This window comes from Xenopus laevis, chromosome 8L (genome assembly GCF_017654675.1).
Source record: "Xenopus laevis strain J_2021 chromosome 8L, Xenopus_laevis_v10.1, whole genome shotgun sequence".
Lineage (NCBI taxonomy): Eukaryota > Metazoa > Chordata > Amphibia > Anura > Pipidae > Xenopus > Xenopus laevis.
The window spans coordinates 8,972,698-8,993,977 of NC_054385.1; the positions used below are offsets into that span (position 1 = coordinate 8,972,698).

General features: G+C 42.4%; 1 protein-coding gene across 1 annotated transcript in view; it reads right to left on the reverse strand.

Moving 5' to 3' along the window:
- Nucleotides 1-5,004: 5,004 nt before the first annotated feature.
- Nucleotides 5,005-21,280, reverse strand: part of ass1.S (argininosuccinate synthase 1 S homeolog) — a 54,048-nt gene continuing 37,772 nt past the window's right edge. Inside the window, 4 exon segments of the mRNA NM_001087326.1 lie at nt 5,005-5,447; nt 6,486-6,551; nt 10,865-11,021; nt 14,621-14,752. Coding sequence (NP_001080795.1) covers nt 5,408-5,447; nt 6,486-6,551; nt 10,865-11,021; nt 14,621-14,752 — 395 coding nt within the window. The 3' untranslated portion in view covers nt 5,005-5,407.

A 21,280-nucleotide genomic window follows, 5' to 3' on the forward strand; every position in this document is an offset into this window, starting at 1 on the left:
AAATTCACGTGCATGTTCTCTCTTTCATTGTGCTCGGGCAGCCATGTTTTGCTCACTTTCTAATTAGGAAGCCAAAGCCTTTTGCCTGCAATGAAGAGTAACACACAGTGTAGTATCTACAAGCAGTTGCATTGAGTAACAACATAGACGGTAGTCCAGTGGACTGTTTGGACCCCTTGGTTGGTCTTGACTGATAATATCAATATATGCAGAGTCAGACTGGAATGCCAGTGGCCCATCAGAAAGTCTTAGGGGTAAATTTACTAAGCGGCGAAAATTCGTTTCGCAGCCATCACAACACTTCGGCAGGCGAAAATTCGCTCAGACAATGCTAATTTACTAAAATGCAAAGATGCCTCCAGGGCACCGTATGCTGGCGAATTTTCATTAGCGTTACTTGAGGCAATGTGAGCGAATCAAAGCGAGGATGTGCTAGAATTCAATTGTGCATAACGCAACTTCGTTAGAGGTTTTCGTTGAGGCTAATTTGCATACGGGGAGAAATTATAAAGTTGAATGGACGTATATGTTGCAGAAAATACATTACATTATTGAGGGAACCTTAATAACGACAATAGAGTTGTTATAATGCCCTACACATAAGCCTTCTGTATAGCTTATACAGAAAATGTGTTAGAAAATGTATGGGGGAACCTGGTTACCCAAAAAAAATTTTAAGGACTTTTGCAGCCTATCACTCTAAAGAAAGGAAAAAAACACCAGCGTTTTTTGGACTTAGAAATGTTTTCCGTTAAAAAATATGATGAGGAAGATCTATGTACTCCAGTGCACTTCGCCTGGTCTGAGCTGGCGACGGCAAGTCTGGCGAAAGAGGTAACGTTCAGTAAAATCTGCATCTTGGGGAATTTGAGGAGTAACGTCCATTCACAAGAGGGAAAATCCACTTGGCGATAGAGTGCGAATCACCGCTATCGTCTATCTCCTTCGCTAGCGAAGTGACGCCTGCGCCTGTTAGTAAATCCCTGAAAAACGGTAATGCTGGTGAATCTTCGACAGTGTTACTCACTTCGCCCTTTAGTAAATCTGCCCCACTTTCCAAGTTATTATACCTCCTCTCCTCACTCAACCTCTTTATTCTCCTAGTCGCTTTTTATCCTCTATTCTTCCATTATTAAGCCTCTGTGTTCCCATAAAGAAATAGAAATGACCATGAAATAGGCCAAATGGTTAGAAGCAAGAAGCCCACTGATACCTGGGCCCAGCGGGAGTTTTCCTGGTATCCTGGTGGATACTGAATATACTTATGCAGGAATTTAGTTATATCTGTAACAGGAGTTCGGAACCAACAGGTTGGTAGCTACACGTAGTAGTCCAATGTTTCAAAGAGTCATTGATTTGTTTTATTGAAAAATAAGGGTAAACTATGTTCTACTTTACCTTTAGTGTGCTTCATGCCTTTAGTCTACAGAGCCATTGCCCATCCTCATCGTAACCAGTCTTCCAGGGTCCTTTATTAATGCAGAATGTCAACAGGTGTGACCTTGCGTCTGTAACTGAAAGCACAGGGGTAAGTCAGAAGGCTGCTCCCCACTTCACTGAGCGCTCTTCTGTTACAGCCAAGTCACAAAAAGCTACCTGTCCTCTCCTATCTACAAAATAGTCACCTTTCCCTTTCCACTTGCCCCCTGGAATCAAGAGGGCAGGTGAGGGGAAGGCTGGGAACTCTTTCCAAAGGAGATAAGTTCCTCTGTCTTTCACTCTCTCACTTTCTGAGTGACCAGATGGACATGTTAGTTTTTCGGGATTCTATGAGGTCCTTATCATCTTTGTACACTGTGAATTTGACTGCTGTCCCCCGAGGCCATGGCTTTGTAATGGTGTGTATGTGTGTGTATTTATCCTGCTAAATCTCTGATCCCAGTTAAGAAAAGGGCACCCCTCCCCTGACAGCCCCTCTCAGAGGAGCACAAATAATGTCTCCTTTCAGAAGGACTGGTACAGGGCCTGAGAAGTGAGCCGCAGGCCTAAAGCTATGGAATCCAAGCTCGGCCTGTACAAAGCCACCTTGATGGGAAAAAAAGCCATTCAAAGAGCAGAATGTGTGTAACGGCATTTCTACTAACTGCAGCCCCCTGGCATTTCGGGAAATTGACTCTCTCACTGAGATGTCCTGAAAGACAGGGGAAATTAGCTCTTTGTTTAGATTGGAGGTCTTAGATTTGGGGAGGAGGGTGAGGTACATAAAGAGATTTCTGGTATCTTCCTCCTCTATCAGTTCATTCCAATGTTGAGTCTTCATATGTCATATCTCCATATGTGGGACAGTTGCTCCCAAACCCCAGGAGGATTAAAGCAGTGGCGGGTGAGGTGGCCCTCAGCATAAAGGGTAATTAGGTCAGCTTGAATCGCAACTAGGTTGAGATTTGCTAATAGATGATACATCAATGTTTTTCAATCTCTGTAACCTTGTTATTAACTAAGATGGACCCTGAGCAAAGGTTGGACCTCCAAGTGCTTCTATTGAAAAAGTCCAACCTCTAATGTGGGGGAAGTACTCGCCAATCTTGTACTTGAAGTGGGCAATGCCCTGACACACCATGTGCTCAAGTTTTTGAAGGCCAGAAAAATACTGGACCTTTATTTGGATGACCTAATACACTGATCTTCTTCAGGCTCTCCAATTAAGATTCCAAACCGTTGTTCTAATAATATGCATCTTGTCCCCGTCCATGCTCCTGGTCCACTGCTTGGGACAAAATCAGTAGACTTTGGGTGATGATTCTATGCATTTCAGTGGATTGGGTAAGTTGGGTTTAGGGTGCAAATTACTGTGCATGGGTGACTGGATTTAAATCAGTCTTACTCCTGAAAAATATGGGTGAGCTGACTTGTGTGCAAGATTGAGTTTTTTTATTTACCAGGTCAATAATCAGGTGGTGGGTCATTTTACTGTAGGCTATGGGAGCATCTAGGGCATGTTCAATGTGCTCTTGAGTGTATACAAGGGCTTCTCTTGTCCTTGGCCAACAAAATGTTCAGTTAGATTCTGATATAAATCAGAACGGGGATCATTTGTGTCCAGTGCAATCAAGAAAGGCATTCCAGTTGTGGTTTGGTCTACAGTGAAGGCAACTGACACACCCTATGCTCCCCATTAATATTGGGAGGTATGGTCTTCCCCATTCGCTTAAAAGATGCACCAGATTCAGGATTTAAGAGGAAATATTATTTTTGCAAGATTTTACTCAAATGTCAACATGCTGAATATAGTTCTTTTGCTCAGGATTTGGTATAGCGTACCTTCATATCTGAGCAGAACATTTACATCTTAAAAGTCAAAATTTCCATGGCATGCGACTTAGGAGAAATGTACATTTGGGCGAATGAATCTTTTGGATTGTATCACAGAACGGAACCTTTGCATCCTCTATTTATGTCTGAGAGAGCAGAGAAATGTACGGCAGTCCCCAGACTGGCAACAAAGGGGTTTTGTGTATAAAGCAGCCATTAGGACAGCGTTATCTGCTTGACTGCACTCACTTTCATTGCTGTTTCCAAGTGGGCTGTGTGGCATTGCTCTTCTCACCGCTAAGGACAGTGGCATCTCTTGAGCTCCAGGACACCTGCGGTGACAGTACAGCTGAGGAAGATTAGCCTTTTCCACAAGAGAGGAGCCATTACAGGCATGCAATAGACTATCACTTCCGCTAGGAGAGGCCCAGAGATTAGATATTGATCGAAGTGACCCCAGCGGGCCTGACCAGCTTACAGATCAGAAAGAGATTCTGGCGCAGCAGGGGAGCACATGTAGGGCCTTGGAAAGCCCATGACCCATCATGCACTGGGCGCATTGGCCATTTAAAAGTGAATAAAACAGCATTTTTGCTTGTGCGGTGAACACAAGGAGCGAATTATATTTTATTCAGCTCCAAAACAGTTAGTAGGCCATCGACCAGAGCACTGAATCTGGAGCTTTCTCTTTGTCAGTTCAATATTGCCAGTTCAGGCAGCAGCCGTAGCTTTTGAGCCATGCCTGTAGCAAATGTAAAGGTCAGTTTCCCTTGAATAGTATGAAGTCATATTCTGAGTCAATTTGCAGTTATGTGGCTTGAGCCATTTGCCTCTCATCAGCCTGAAATGTGACCCTGACCCTGGCACTGCCAACCAGAAAGCAGATTACTCTTGAAGCATGCCTGGAGTGTGGCTTCTATGGTCCATCATGAAATGTGGCATTTGGGTTCTACTAAAACAATTAGCTGGTTAAATGGGCGCCAGTACTCACGCGGCCCCTTTGTAACTTCTACCTTTGGATATCCCATGACAAATTAGACATTTCCAGGGTCTCAGGAATGATAGGACCCAGTTTATCTGTACACTTCTGATGGCTGGTATCCTTCTGACTTATGAGGAGGTTTCCCAACAGGTCAGTATTGCACCTGCCTATCTGGCAAACCACTTGCTATGGTTGGGCCAACATTACTTATTTGCTCCCCTCCTTGAACGGTTCTTCCTGAGTTTTTTTTAAGCCCTCTCTCCTCAATTTTCCCATTCCTGACCCCTTATCTGCCCATTCCCTCATGTGATATCAATGCCCACGTCCTTAATCTCACCACTACACCTTCACCATCTTGTTGGGCCCCACTGTCTTGGGCATGTTGATAGATGGGGAGGCAGATTTCCTCTGCCAGTAATAGTTGTTGGGGGGCCCTTGACTCAGGTCTTACAGTGAACCCCAGATACACTGGTTTAACACTGTACCCAACCCTAACTTGATCCTTCTCAACCCAAGCTGGTCGGCAACTCTATTTATAGACCCACTCCCATCCCACCCATCTCTGACGGGGTCGGGGTAGAAGCATGGCTATAAACAGAGGCCGCAGGAAGAGCTTAGCCCAAGCCCATCCATGACCCAGCAATAGTCTGTGAAAGTTGGCCAGAACCCGCCGACCCCTGTGTGTTGGGCCAGCCTGCACATCATTACTGTGCGCTTTTGCTGTGCACCTTGAGTGTATGTTGAAATGACCACATTTCAGACACATGCCATTACATACAGTAAATTTTATTACTTCTACAAATATTACACTGATATAGACTAGGAGCCTGATTTACTAACAGCAGTGCTAAACTGAACCCATGCAATTACCCTTATCTACTACTATTAGTTCTTTGCTGTCATCGTCTAACTTGTAGTAGATCGTTAAATGGTTGGGGCCTTTAGGGTGAGGTCCTAAAACTAAAAAAGTAGACTGGATGTAATCAATTGGTTTCCACTGGCAGTTGCTTTGGTGCAGTTTAGAAGCTAGTTTAGAAGATCAGCCCCATTCTCTAACTCTAGGTGGTTTTTGTGCTTCGGATGACTGATGCTTAATGGCACTGAGGGATATTAAAATGGGGTGCTCTGCTGTCCTGTGTTTGCAGCTATGTTATCCATTCATGGCCTTCACTGTTATTTTTTGTTCTTTTGAAGCCGGTGATATTCCTTTAACCTGTAAAAAAAAAAAAAAAAAAAGGAGGCTCGGTGAGAAAGGCAGTAAATCAGCAGAGTTTACCACCCCCCCCCACCACCTCCATTCACATGAAATCAATGTCTGGGGAGAAAGAAGGAGCTGGAAGGTCAACTTTATTTCTTAATATGTCAAGGATCTTTCTTGTAAGGAGAGAAAAATAAACTGTAAGTGAATTATGCATTGTTTGTTCATTACTTGCCTTGAGAAAAAGTCCCCGCCGCTCGCTGCTGCCGATTCAAAAGCCATTTAAAAGCCTTTTATGGCTGCACTGAAGAGGCTTTTATGGAACTGCTAACGGGGGCCATGACAGACGCAGAAAAGACGAACTCCAGAAAATGCCTAACCTTAGCCTCTTAGTGCAAAAGGGCCTCTTTTTAATAAGTGAGCTCTGTCTTGCTTTTATGTACCCTTAGTCTCTGTATTTGTACTCAAAGATGAGAGCTGCCCTATTGCACTGAGAATCGGCAGCTATTTATGATCACTAGAGATGCCTTCGCTGTAGCCTTCAGCTTTGAGTTGGTTAGATTGTCATCCTCTACGCTACTCTAAGGGAATCAATATGGCACCTCCTCCCATATGTATAAATACAAATATACAGAGAAGGAATGTTCTGGGCACACAATAAGCTATACCTTCATACTGTACTGTCTAAGGGAGTCAATATGTCACCTCCTCCTCCCATATGTATAAATACAAATATACAGAGAAGGAATGTTCTGGGCACACAATAAGCTATACCCTCATACTGTACTGTCTAAGTGAATCAATATGGCACCTCCCTCCTCCCATATGTATAAATACAAATATACAGAGAAGGAATGTTCTGGGCACACAATAAGCTATACCCTCATACTGTACTGTCTAAGGGAATCAATATGGCACCTCCTCCCATATGTATAAATACAAAAATACAGAGAAGGAATGTTCTGGGCACACAATAAGCGCCATTGACCATCTCCCATTAACTTAATGGGAAACACACTTTTTGTCTTAAAACCGCTCGAGGATGTTCCTTACCTTACAGCATTGATCTTGATAAATCCGCACGCATCAGCCGGGTCATAATCTCCTTGAACATCCATGCTGGAAATAAGAGGAGAGAAGGCAGAGTTGGTAAAATAAAGTCAACATTGGAGCTTACTAGGCCTGGATTAGCAATCTGTGTATTCTGGTAAATGTCAGAGGGGCTGCGGTAAGATGCCATAGGCAGTCGTTATTTATTGGGTTGGCAGGGGCTGTTTGGGCCTCGGTGTACTTGGAATGCCAGGACCTATTTTGACTCTCAGCCCAGACCTGGAGCTTACTATGTAAGTGGGTACGTTACTTGGGTAATACTAAAAAGTCTAGTGACCCATGCAACCAAACAGCAGGTCGCATTTATTGATCCTCTGTTGGAAAGCAAAGTGCTGATTGGTTGGTGGGTTACTAGACCTATATATTACCCCATATCTCTGTTGTAAAAATGTAAAGCTGGCCGTACCGGCCCAATAAATGCTGCCCCACCAGTCAGTCATATTCTTATTGACAGCTTGCCCAACTGAATTTTGGGCAAAAATAGGCCATTCATCTGCTGGGCAGGGCAGGATGAATATACTATATCTGCACATTGAGGCAGTCCTCTGTCTGTCGCTTAGAAGTATGATCTGATCGCTGGCCCAAGGGCCAACAAACTGATCTTTAGGTGTATGGGCAGTTTAAAGGAGAAGGAAAGTCATCCTGCACTTGGGGGTGCCAACTATTAGGCACCCCAAGTGATTGTATTGACTTACCTGAAACCCCAGGCTCCTATCAGCAGAAAACTGCACCGACCAGGGGTTATACCAGTGAGCACCACGGAGAAATCCTCTTCCGGCTTCTTCTTTCTTCAAATTTCCCGGGGCAAACGCCTGCGCAGTTGAACGAAATACCCGACTTTTAAGTTAAAATTCAGCTTTTCGTTCTACTGCACATGCTCAGCCACGCAAAGAAAGTGGAAGACAGAAGAGGATTGATCCGTGGTGCTCACTGGAATAACCCCGGGCTGGTGCCGTTTGCTGCCGGAGCACTGACCCGGAGTTTCAAGTCAATACAATCACTTGGGGTGCCTAACATTTGGCACCCCCAGTGCAGTATGACTTTCCTTCTCCTTTAAGGAATTTACACAAGTATAAGCTTTAGTGCCATAATTTGTACACCCCTGGCCTACGGAAAGAATCTAGGAGCTCCCATCCATATGTGTAAATACAGATATACAGAGAAGGAATGTTCTGGGCACACAATAAGCTATACCCTCATACTGTACTGTCTAAGGGAATCAATATGGCACCTCCCTCCTCCCATATGTATAAATACAAATATACAGAGAAGGAATGTTCTGGGCACACAATAAGCTATACCCTCATACTGTACTGTCTAAGGGAATCAATATGGCACCTCCTCCTCCCATATGTATAAATACAAATATACAGAGAAGGAATGTTCTGGGCACACAATAAGCTATACCCTCATACTGTACTGTCTAAGGGAATCAATATGGCACCTCCTCCCCATATGTATAAATACAAATATACAGAGAAGGAATGTTCTGGGCACACAATAAGCTATGCCCTCATACTGTACTGTCTAAGGGAATCAATATGGCACCTCCTCCTCCCATATGTATAAATACAAATATACAGAGAAGGAATGTTCTGGCCACACAATAAGCTCTACCCTCATACTGTACTGTCTAAGGGAATCAATATGGCACCTCCTCCTCCCATATGTATAAATACAAATATACAGAGAAGGAATGTTCTGGGCACACAATAACATATACCTGCATGGTTGATTTTTGAGTGTTACTCCTTTCTCTTCCAATTTCCCCCATCCTACCACTGCATGCCCTGCCTCCATCCCCACATACCCACCAGTCCTCCTGCTCACTCTCCGCGTGCTGTTAATATAAAACTGGCTATTACCGTGAGCCCGAAACACTGGTATTGTAAAGCCAAACTGCTGCCTAACCCTGCCAGCCAGCCCTTCCCTTCCCTCCCTACCGAAAATTATCATCATCCTTAAATGGCGAGAACCCCCCCCCCAAGACTTTAGAATGATTTTACCTCCCTCGACGTGAAACTAAAGTACGAAGTGAAAAAAATATAAAGGAGAGAAAAAACCAGCAAGAGAAGAAACTGTTGCCTTTTATTTTTGCTCAGTGAAGTGGCTCTGACCTGCTCTATAATTACGTTACTTTATACCCACTGTGCGGAGGCATTTCCACCCTGCGCTGCTCCTCGCTAGTTACTTGCATCCCTGCTTCCAGTTATGCTGTCATTCAAAAGCTTTCAAAGCAGCAACGCAGAAATCAGAAAGAAAGAAAAGGCAATTGGCTGGAGACATGGCAAGTATAAAAGCCGCCTCTCTCTCTACCGCTCATGCTCACTTTTATATATTTCTGCCCCCCCCTCCACTCCTTCTCTTTTGACTTTATCCATTCAGTCTCCCCGAGTGAGAGAGTGACATAATGAGTGGGGTGGATGTTTGAGAAGCTGTTGATTTGGAAGAGGACAGGAGGGGAGAGGGACGGTGACTGCTCAAGGCGGTTAGTTGTGAAGAGAAGATAATTCGAGATCCCCCCCCCACACCCGTTTCTAGTCCATCGATGGAAGTCAGTTTATATACAATGTCACAGTGTCTAGACTTGAGGAATAGTAGATAAGATAAGATGTAGGAAGTCACAATAACATCTCATATTCATCAAAAAAGCGCTTGTCCAGCTGTATTTATGGCTCAGTGATCCCCAACCAATGGCAAATGTTGCTCTCCAACCCCTTGTAAGTTGCTCCCAGTGGCTTCATAGTAGGTTCTTACTTTTGAATTCCAGGTTTCAAGGCAAATTGTGGTTGCTTAAAAACCAGGTTTATGGCCAAACAGAGCCTCCTGTAGTCTGCCAGTCCACATAGAGGCTACCAAAGGCCAATGACAGCCCCCCAGAAGTATGTTCATGCTTGTGTTGCTCACCAACTCTCTTTACATTTGAATGTAAAAAGTTTGGGGACCTCCACTCTAGCTCATTACAGTTGGACTTTAATCTTAGGTACTCAGATGTTGCTGCACCCCCAGGTTATCTTCTCTCACAAACTCCAAAGTTTTGAAACAACTGGAACCAGTTAAAAAACTGGGAAGAGGATAGAAGGCATAAATGGAAGCTGGGTTGTATATATAGTAGATAGGATTTGAGGAATAATAGATAAGATGTAAGAAGCCACCATACTAGGTCATATTCCTATAAAGAAGTGGCTTGTCCAGCTGTATTCATAGGCTATAGTATACCGTAGCTCTGTGGTCCCCAACCAGTGGCTCATGAGCAACATATTGCTCTTCAAGATGGCTTGGAGGCAGGTTTTGGTTGCATAGAAACCAGATTTCATGCCAAACAGAACCTCATGTAGGCTGCAGGTCCACATAGGGGCTACCAGTAGTAAATCACAACCCAGGAACTTTTTACATGCTCTCCAACTTGTTTTTACATTTGAATGTGGCTCACGTGTATAAAGGGTGGGATGTGGCTCACGTGTATAAAGGGTGGGGACCCCTGTCCTGGCTCACGTGTATAAAGGGTGAGGACCCCTGTCCTGGCTCACGTGTATAAAGGGTGGGGACCCCTGTCCTGGCTCACGTGTATAAAGGGTGGGGACCCCTGTCCTGGCTCACGTGTATAAAGGGTGGGGACCCCTGTCCTGGCTCACGTGTATAAAGGGTGGTTGACCCCTGTCCTGGCTCACGTGTATAAAGGGTGGGTGACACCTGCCCTAGCTCAGGTGGGCTTAATCTTAGGTTTCCAGATGTTGCTGCACCTCCCAGGTTCTCTTCTCTCATGAATTTCCAAGTTCTGCAAGAGCTGAAACCCAAACTTAAGAAACTGGGTAGAAGTTAGAAGGCATAAATGGAAGCTGGACTATGGGGGTGTCTGGGATAGAGCACTTCAGAGCAGAAGATGGAGTAAGAATGATGCAGGTAAGTTGACAGAAGGGCAAAATGTAGAGCGTAAGGAAATTTGGATTATTAAGAGTGGCTGGAGCAGAGATGTCCACTGGAGGTCCCGATAGGGTGACTGCATTGGGCACCACAGAGAAGAAGTTGGAGGTAGAAAGAATGGGGGCATAGAAGGGCAGGGTGGAGTCAGTAATGCAAGAAGAGCAAGATGGAGCCAGCTAGGTTAGATGAAGGCTTAAAGATAGTTATTGCATAGTCAATACGAGTCAGGGTTTTATTTTTATTCTTCATGTTCAGTAAGAGTGAGGAGAGATGGATAGAAGTTGAAATGTATCGATATTCAATAGTTGGGCCTCTTCAATGAACCTGGGTTTCAGGCCTGTGCATTAACCAGTAGAGAGGACACCCAGATAGAAAAGCTTCATACCCTGACCCCTTACCTGACCAGCTCCTCGTTGTACAGAGAATGAGGCGCCTCTCTGCCCAGCACATACACTTGTCCTTTCAGCACAGAAACCAGCACCTTGCCTTCCACCATCTCCTGAGATTTGGAGATACAGCTGCGCACAAACTCACACTCTGGGCTGTACCAGAATCCTGAGGATAGAAACATTGTCATTGTCATTATTGCATGTACAAGACCATCATAATTTAATTTAAAAACACAGTTTATTACAGGGGAAGAAATGTGCTGGCATAGGGTCCAGTTGGACGAGGGGCGTTGGATCCAGTTGGAGAAAGGTGTTGGGACCAGTTGGACGAGGGGCATTGGATCCAGTTGGAGAAAGGTGTTGGGACCAGTTGGACGAGGGGCATTGGATCCAGTTGGAGAAAGGTGTTGGGACCAGTTGGACGAGGGACATTGGATCCAGTTGGAGAAAGGTGTTGGGACCAGTTGGACGAGGGGCGTTGGATCCAGTTGGAGAAAGGTGTTGGGACCAGTTGGAGAAGGGGCGTTGGGTCCTTGGGAAACACAAAAGTTGCCATGGATTGTGGATAGATTGCGGTTGTGGCTAGACATTCTACTTAGCTTGCAGGACTCAAAACCCAGCAGACTTATAGGGGCTTGTAACACAATAGGAAGTCTATGGGAGGTGATAAGGAGTCTTATACTTGGCTGAAAGTGCAAGCTGAGCCGGTAATGCCAAGGTGGAACTGCAAGATGGAACTATTTACACATTTAGGTCTAAATATTTCCAATAAATTGATATTGAGGGGAAAATGATAGTATAGTGGTCCTTTAAAATATAATTGTGGTCTCAGAAGAGGGCTGCAAGTAGAAATTCCAACGTGGGAGGAAAAGAAGGAGAAGCGAGTTCATTTAATATCTCAGTCCTTGTTTTTGTTCTTTGCGTTCCCTCCTTGTGCCATAAGTTACCTTACTCCCCCTGCATCCCGCTGATAATAGACGCCAGGCTGCGGCCTGACCTCCTGCCTTTATCAGGGTCAAAAATCAGGACCCATATGGGCTGTTGTGTTCTGAGAAGCAGTGACAGGTGAGCTCACCTTCTCCGGCTTTCTCCTAAGGTAACCTTAGTCGCTTCAGGAAGAAAGGGCTACGGCTTGGGTGCCTGGAAAAGAATACCAGAGCACATCTGTCTCTGAGACTCTAACTGAGCCGCCATTCCCTAGGGCAGCCCCTGATATCAATAAGGAGCCAAATGAACTGGCCTGGAACCCGACCCAGGACCTCTAATAGGCGCTGACTTATGTTCTGTGATTTGGAACCAAATATATATCCGAAATCTGCCAAATCAGAACTCGCCCTGTGCACTTTCCTGAGAACAGCAGGCTTCTTTTCATTAACACGAAACTTCACTTTTAAAGGACAACTAAACCTTAAAGGGGTTGTTCAACTTTAAAGGGGAATTTTTGCGAAAATGAAAATTTTATATAGGCTTCAGCATTCTGTAAATACAATCAATTAAATATTCTGTATTGTTTCTGAAATATTCAAGTTTATCTTCACTATCCCTCTCTCGGCATCTGTTTCTCTTTATTCTTCTTGCAAGAGTTGGATGTTAGATTTTCATTGATACTTAGATCCAAAATATCTTATAAGGGGGCTTCCTTTCCTATGAGATGTATTAGAGCTCACTCAAATAACTCATTCCAGTACAAACAAAATGTTACAAAATAAAATCCTGCATATAGAGAGACATGATGTCTGGTGATTTTAATAGAGTGAGCTCTAATACATCTTCTAGGCAAAAGGAGCCCCCCTATGAGATATATTGGATCTAACTGTCAATGATTATCTGACTGCTACAAGAATACAGAATGAAGAGAAACAGATGCTGAAAGAGAAATGGTGACGATAAACAGTAGGAAAATTTTAATTGATTATATTTAGAAACTTTCTTATTTCAGAATGAAGAAGCTTATATTAAATTTTCATTTTAGTGATAGTTCCCCTTTAAATTCACCTTTAGTATGATGTAGAGAGGGATATTCTGAGACAATTTGCAATGGCTTTCATTTTTTATTATTTCTGGTTTTTGAGTTATTTAGATTTTTATTCAACAGCTCTCCGCTATGCTATTTCAGAAATAGGTCCAAATTCCCCTAGCAACCATGCACTGATTTGAATAAGAGACTGGAATATGAATAGGAGAGGCCTGAATAGAAAGAGGAGTAATAAAAAGTAGCAATAACAATACATTTGTAGCCTGCCAGAGTATTTGTTTTTTAGATGGGGTCAGTGACCCCCATTTAAAAGCTGGAAAGTGTAAGAAGAGGGAGGCAAACAATTTAAAAACTATAAAAAAAGAAAAAGTGAAGGCAAATTGAACAGTTCTTTAGAAATAGCCATTCTATAACATACTAATGGGGTTACGTAATAAAAGGCATTAAGTTTGCCCAGGGGCAGTAACATATAGTGACCAATCAGCAGGTAGCATTTTCTAGTCACCTGTTTAAATGCAAGAATCTTATTGGTTGTCATGAGTTCCTGCTCCTGGGCAAACTTAGTGCCTTATATTACATATGGGGGTAAAGGTGATGTGTTGGTTGGTAGATATAGAGCACAGTTTGCGCCTTTCATTTGTTATATAGGTATGAGACCTGTTATCCAGAATACTCGGGACCTGGTGTTTTCTAAATAAGGGGTCTTTTCATAATTTGGATCTCCATAGCAGAAAATCATTTAGTAAACCCCAGTAGGATTGTTCTGCTTCCAATAAGGATTAATTATATCTTAGTTGGGATGAAGTCCAAGCTACTGTTTTATTATTACATGTATGGGACCTGTTATCTAGAACGCTCAGGAACTGGGTTTTTTTCCGGATAATGGATCTTTCTGTCATTTGGATCTTCATACCTTAAGTCTACTAGAAAATCATGTAAACATTAAATAAACCCAATAGGCTGGTTTTCCTTCCAATAAGGATTAATTCTATCTTAGTTGGGATCAAGTACAAGCGACTGTTTTATTATTACAGGTAGGGACCTGTTATCCAGAATGCTCAGGACCTGGGGTTTTCCGGATTAACGGGTCTTTCCTTAATTTGAATCTTCATGCCTTTAGTCTACTAGAAAACCATGTAAACATTAAATAAACCCAATAGGCTGGTTTTGCTTCCAATAAGGATTAATTATATCTTAGTTGGGATCAAGTACAAGATACTGTTTTATTACATGTATGGGACCTGTTATCTAGAACGCTCAGGAACTGGAGTTTTTTCCGGATAATGGATCTTTCTGTAATTTGGATCTTCATACCTTAAGTCTACTAGAAAATCATGTAACTATTAAATAAACCCAATAGGCTGGTTTTCCTTCCAATAAGGATTAATTCTATCTTAGTTGGGATCAAGTACAAGCGACTGTTTTATTATTACAGGTATGAGACCTGTTATCCAGAATGCTCAGGACCTGGGGTTTTCCGGATTAACGGATCTTTCCTTAATTTGAATCTTCATACCTTAAGTCTACTAGAAAATCATATAAACCTTAAATAAACCCAATAGGCTGGTTTTGCTTCCAATAAGGATTAATTCTATCTTAGTTGGGATCAAGTACAAGCTACTGTTTTATTATTGCAGAGAGAAAAAAAGCAAATGTTTTTGAAAAAATTTTATTATTTGATTAAAACGGAGCCAATGGGAGACGGCCTTCCCATAATTTGGAGCTTTCTGGATAATGGATCTTGTGCCTGTGTGTGTAAAGTGTTTGATTAGATTTGGGGGTTCACGTACCATTGTAGATCTGCTCGGCAAACCTTTGCGACAGCTGCTGCTTAATTTTGCGCATTTCGCGGTCCATGGTAAACGCCTCAATGTCTAAGTGCGCTTGGTAGAGTATGGTCCCCGCCGGAGTCTCGTAGATACCTAGCCATTTTTCCAGGCAGGGGGAGAAAGAGAGAGAAGGGAGGGGTTGGATAAACGCAGCACAAATTGCCGGCAAATGACACCATTAATGAAGCCTGTGATGGAGGCACGGCGGTGGGACCTCTTTCAGGCTCAGCTTGCGGCAGAGTGTATGTGTCATTACTGCACCGCCGGGGGCAAAGACACACTATTTCGCACCTTGCCGTGAAAATGTCTACATTCCCCTTTTCTGAAGAGGCTAAAATGACAGGTTTCAGGGACTGATCAACTTCACGGTTGCGAGCCGGCCGGACTCCCGCAGAAAGCCTGTAATTAAAGGAGAGGAAGCACCGCGCAAAAAGGACCTTTAAATAACAGGTCTCTCCCCCTTCTTTCTTTTAACTCTCCCCCCGCTTCTCTCTCACTTGAGCCCAGGCATAATCTGCAAGAAAATAATAATATTTAAAGCGACAAGAGAGAGTGGAAGGCTGGGGGCTCATGGTGTGACTGAGAGCTGCTAAATCCCCCCCAACCTATCTCTGACAATCCCACCCCAGGCCTGTCAGACGTTTGGCTAAGTGACTGCGACCCGGCAAATATTCTCACACAGAGGGGCTTGTCAACTGTCATGTCACCTGCTCAATGTACTCTGCTCTCTGCCACTTAGAACTCCCATGCACCTTCTACTCTGGCAATTATAACCCTATATTTACTATATACACTGTAACCCCCATGCACCCTCTGCTCATGGAATTATAACCCTATCGGAGTTCCATGACCTGTAAAAACACTCGCCTTCGGCCTGTTTTATATGGTCATGAAACTCCTTAACTTATAATATCCTATATTTTACAAGAGGTACTTTATTCACTATATATTTACTATATACACTGTAACCCCCATGCACCTCTACTCATGGCTGTATGGCCCTATATTTACTACACTGTAACCCATGGACTCATGCACCTTCTACTCTGGCAATTTAACCCTATATTTACATATATACACTGTAACCCCCATGCACCTTCTACTCTTGCAATTATAACCCTATATTTACTATATACACTGTAACCCCCATGCACCCTCTACTCATGGCTATATTTACTATATATACACTGTAACCCCCATGCACCTTCTACTCTGCTGAACCCCCATGCACCTTCTACTCTGGCAATTATAACCCTATATTTACTATATACACTGTACCCCCATGCACCCTCTACTCATGGATTAACCCCTATATTTACTATATATACACTGTAACCCCCATGCACCCTTCTACTCATGGAATTATAACCCTATATTTACTATATACACTGTAACCCCCATGCACCCTCTACTCATGGAATTATAACCCTATATTTACTATATATACACTGTAACCCCCATGCACCTTCTACTCATGGAATTATAACCCTATATTTACTATATACACTGTAACCCCCATGCACCTTCTACTCATGGAATTATAACCCTATATTTACTATATATACACTGTAACCCCCATGCACCTTCTACTCTGGCAATTATAACCCTATATTTACTATATACACTGTAACCCCCATGCACCCTCTACTCATGGAATTATAACCCTATATTTACTATATACACTGTAACCCCCCATGCACCCTCTACTCATGGAATTATAACCCTATATTTACTATGTATTGTAACCCCCCATGCACCTTCTACTCATGGCAAATTATAAACCCTATATTTACTATATACACTGTAACCCCCATGCACCTTCTACTCATGGAATTATAACCCTATATTTACTATATACACTGTAACCCCCATGCACCTTCTACTCATGGAATTATAACCCTATATTTACTATATACCACTGTAACCCCATGCACCTTCTACTCTTGCAATTAAACCCTATATTACTATATACACTGTAAACCCCATGCACCTCTACTCTGGCAATTATAACCCTATTATTTACTATATACACTGTTAACCCCCATGCACCTTCTACTCATGGAATTATAACCCTACATTTACTATATACACTGTAACCCCTCGTGCACCTTCTACTCATGGAATTATAACCCTACATTTACTATATACACTGTAACCCCTCGTGCACCTTCTACTCATGGAATTATAACCCTATATTTAATATATACACTGTAACCCCTCGTGCACCTTCTACTCTTGGAATTATAACCCTATAATACACAAAAGCCATGACTATCTTGTAAATTATATCCTTATAAACGTTGAGTAGTGATGTCATCAGTTATAAACGGTGAGTAGTGATGTCACATGACTCACTGAAACGTGTGTATTATAATAAATAAAGTACCCCCAGTTGTAAAATATGAGGATATTAGAAGTTACCTCGGAGTTCCATGACCTGTATAAAAACACTCGGCCTTCGGCCTCGTGTTTTTATATGGTCATGAAACTCCTTTACAAGAGGGGGTACTTTATTCACTATATATTTACTAGGTACACTGTATCCCCCCCATGTACTCTCTACTCATGGAATTATAACCCTATATTTACTATATACACTGTAACCCCCATTCACCTTCTACTCATGGAATTATAACCCTACATTTACTATATACTCTGTAACCCCTCGTGCACCTTCTACTCTGGGAATTATAACCCTATATTTACTATATACACTGTAACCCCCATGCACTCTCTACTCTAGGAATTATATAGGGAATAAAGTACCCCCTCTTGTAAAATATAAGGATATTATAAGTTACCGAGGAGTTTCATGACCATATAAAAACACGAGGCTGAAAGCCGAGTGTTTTTATACAGGTCATGGAACTCCAAGGTAACTTCTAATATCCTCATATTTTGCAACTGGGGTACTTTATTTATTATAATACAAAAGTTTCAGTGAGTCATGTGACAGAAATGACATCAGAACTCACCGTTTATAACTGATGACATCAGAACTCACCGTTTATAAGGATATAATTTACAGGATATTCATGGCTCTTGTGTATTATAACCCTATATTTACTATATATACACTGTAACTCCCATGCACCTTCTACTCTAGGAATCATAACCCTGCATTTACTATACACAGTACATTGAGTGTTATAACCCACATTATTCCTAACCTTATAACCAGGAGTTATAATTACCTTCAACCCTATAGCTTGAGGGCTATTACCCCATGTTCTTTATTCTCTAGGAGAGGTAACCCCCATGCAATCTATTAATCCCTGTGCTCTTTCTCTAGTTGTTTCTCTAGTCCTATGTGCTCTTTACTGTGGATAGTAAATGCTATATATTCAGGTATTTCTACCCCTTGATATTAGTTTGATTTTGGGGCAGATGTTCAGTATTTTCTTGCCTTGTGATCTCCCCGGTTGTGGCAGTTGGGGCCTAGGAGACACTACAGAGATGTCAGCTAATCTCTCACTTAGACGCTTCCCTGCAGAGTTTACAGTTTCCCACTGACCTGTGTGACACCTTGAAAGCTTATTAAAGCCTAAAGTAGTCACAAGAAATCATGTGCTAAACCATCCACAAACAAAGAGGCTCCCGGGGTGATGAGGTTAAAACCTTCCTATTTCCATGGCCTTCAATATTATTCCCTTCTCCCCCCTCCAAACAGTAACAGTGGTATTTACGGCTTTTTGTAAAAGGGAACTTCATCCACATTTTTGCAAATAAAATGGAGATGGATTGGGTGGAGTTCCCCTTAAGGGTGGTGGCCGACGAGGCTACTGAGGGAGATTAGTCGCCCAGTTACAAATCGTCTCTTCTTCGGGCGACTTATCTCCCCTAAATGCCTTCCCGCCGGTTAGAATGTAAATTAGCGGCAGAATGGCACTTGGATCGCTATGGCAACTTCGGGCGACTTCGGAAAATGAATCATTCCAAGTGCCATCCTGCAGCCGATTGACATTCTAGCTGGTGGAAAGGCATTTAGGGTGATTAGTCGCCCGAAGAAGAGGCGATTTGTCGCTGGGTACAGTAGCCACAACCGCCACCACCCTAAACAGTTTGTTCATCTTTGAGTTAACTGTTAGTATGATGTTGAGAGGGATATTCTGAGATAATTTGCAATTGGTTTTCATTTTTTTTATTATTTGTTATTTTTGAGTTATTCAGCATTTTATTAGGCAGCTTTCAATCTGGTTTCTGGGGTCCAAATTCCCCTAGCAACCATGCAGTGATTTGAATAAGAGACCGGAATATGAACAGGAGAGGCCTGGATAGAAAGATGAGCAATAACATGTAGCAGAGCATTTGATTTTTAGATGGGGGTCAGTGACCCCCCATTTGAAAGCTGCAAAGAGTCAGAAGAAGAAGTCAAATCTTTTAAAAACTATAAAAAATTAATAATGAAGACCAATTGAAAGGTTGCTTAGAATGGGCCATTCTATAACATACTAACAGCTAACTTAAAGGTGAACCACCCCTAAAAACGGTTTATAACCACGATCCGTCAGTCTGCATCCTCTCTCTCTCTCTCTCTCTCCTATGTGTCAATCTTTCTGACTGCTTCTTACATTTTTGGTTTCTTTGCTGTGACAGCTGTGAGCAGCGGATTGTGTGCCCTGTCAGCACATAGAGACAGCCTGAGATACAAGGGGGCAGCAACCTCCCACACTGTTCCTGTGAATGATCCCTGTCAGTGTGATACTGTCTGTGCTGCCTCTCTACTCCCTGCTTAGCCAGATAGCTCTACTGTACATCATTCTGTACTAAGGGAAACAATATGGCACCTCCTCCCATATGTATAAATACAAATATACAGAGAAGGAATGTTCTGGGCACACAATAAGCTATACCCTCATACTGTACTGTCTAAGGGAATCAATATGGCACCTCCCTCCCATATGTATAAATACAAATATACAGAGAAGGAATGTTCTGGGCACATAATAAGCTATACCCTCATACTGTGCTGTCTAAGGGAATCAATATGGCACCTTCCTCCTCCCATATGTATAAATACAAATATACAGAGAAGGAATGTTCTGGGCACACAATAAGCTATACCCTCATACTGTACTGTCTAAGGGAATCAATATGGCACCTCCTCCCATATGTATAAATACAAATATACAGAGAAGGAATGTTCTGGGCACACAATAAGCTATACCCTCATACTGTACTGTCTAAGGGAATCAATATGGCACCTCCCTCCCATATGTATCAATACAAATATACAGAGAAGGAATGTTCTGGGCACATAATAAGCTATACCCTCATACTGTGCTGTCTAAGGGAATCAATATGGCACCTTCCTCCTCCCATATGTATAAATACAAATATACAGAGAAGGAATGTTCTGGGCACACAATAAGCTATACCCTCATACTGTACTGTCTAAGGGAATCAATATGGCACCTCCTCCCATATGTATAAATACAAATATACAGAGAAGGAATGTTCTGGGCACACAATAAGCTATACCCTCATACTGTACTGTCTAAGGGAATCAATATGGCACCTCCTCCCATATGTATAAATACAAATATACAGAGAAGGAATGTTCTGGGCACACAATAAGCTATGCCCTCATACTGTACTGTCTAAGGGAATCAATATGGCACCTCCTCCCATATGTATAAATACAAATATACAGAGAAGGAATGTTCTGGGCACACAATAAGCTATACCCTCATACTGTACTGTCTAAGGGAATCAATATGGCTCCTCCCTCCTCCCATATGTATAAATACAAATATACAGAGAAGGAATGTTCTGGGCACACAATAAGCTATACCCTCATACTGTACTGTCTAAGGGAATCATTATGGCACCTCCTCCCATATGTATAAATACAAATATACAGAGAAGGAATGTTCTGGGCACACAATAAGCTATACCCTCATACTGTACTGTCTAAGGGAATCAATATGGCACCTCCTCCCATATGTATAAATACAAATATACAGAGAAGGAATGTTCTGGGCATGGCTAAGCAGTAGCAATATAATCATATGTCACTGGGGCCAGAACAGTTGAGAAATTTTTTCTTTTTTGTAAAAACCTTACCGTTTCCTTGGAGACAGAGTTTTATTCCATCCTTGCTCCTTTCTTTTATTTGAAGGGTTAAGAAAGAGAAGAAATAGGAACAAAAAAAATCTCCTTTGTTCTTTAGGTAAAATTAAGAGCTTGAACCTCATGCTCCCCTTTCCCTCCCACAGATTTAATTTTCTTCACTTAATTAGGCCTCCTTCAGAGCAAAAACCATAATTTGATAATGACTGTATGAAAAGACACAATATGCATCAAATCTATTGCAATTTCATCTGCCCCACGGACGCCGCTCTCTAGTTAGTGTGGAACAACCAATCCCACTGACTGAATGCGCAGCTATCCACACGTGCAACAAGGGGAAAGGCACCCGCATAGTCTCTCTCTCCTGTGCTGCCATAGATTTTGCTATTGGGAACTTTAAAATCACTAAGAAACGACATCATATTGTGTGCCTAGAGCATTCAATCTCTGTATATTTGTATTTATACATATGGGAGGAGGGAGGTGCCATATTGATTCCCTTAGACAGCTTATTGTGTGCCCAGAACATTCCTTCTCTGTATATTTGTA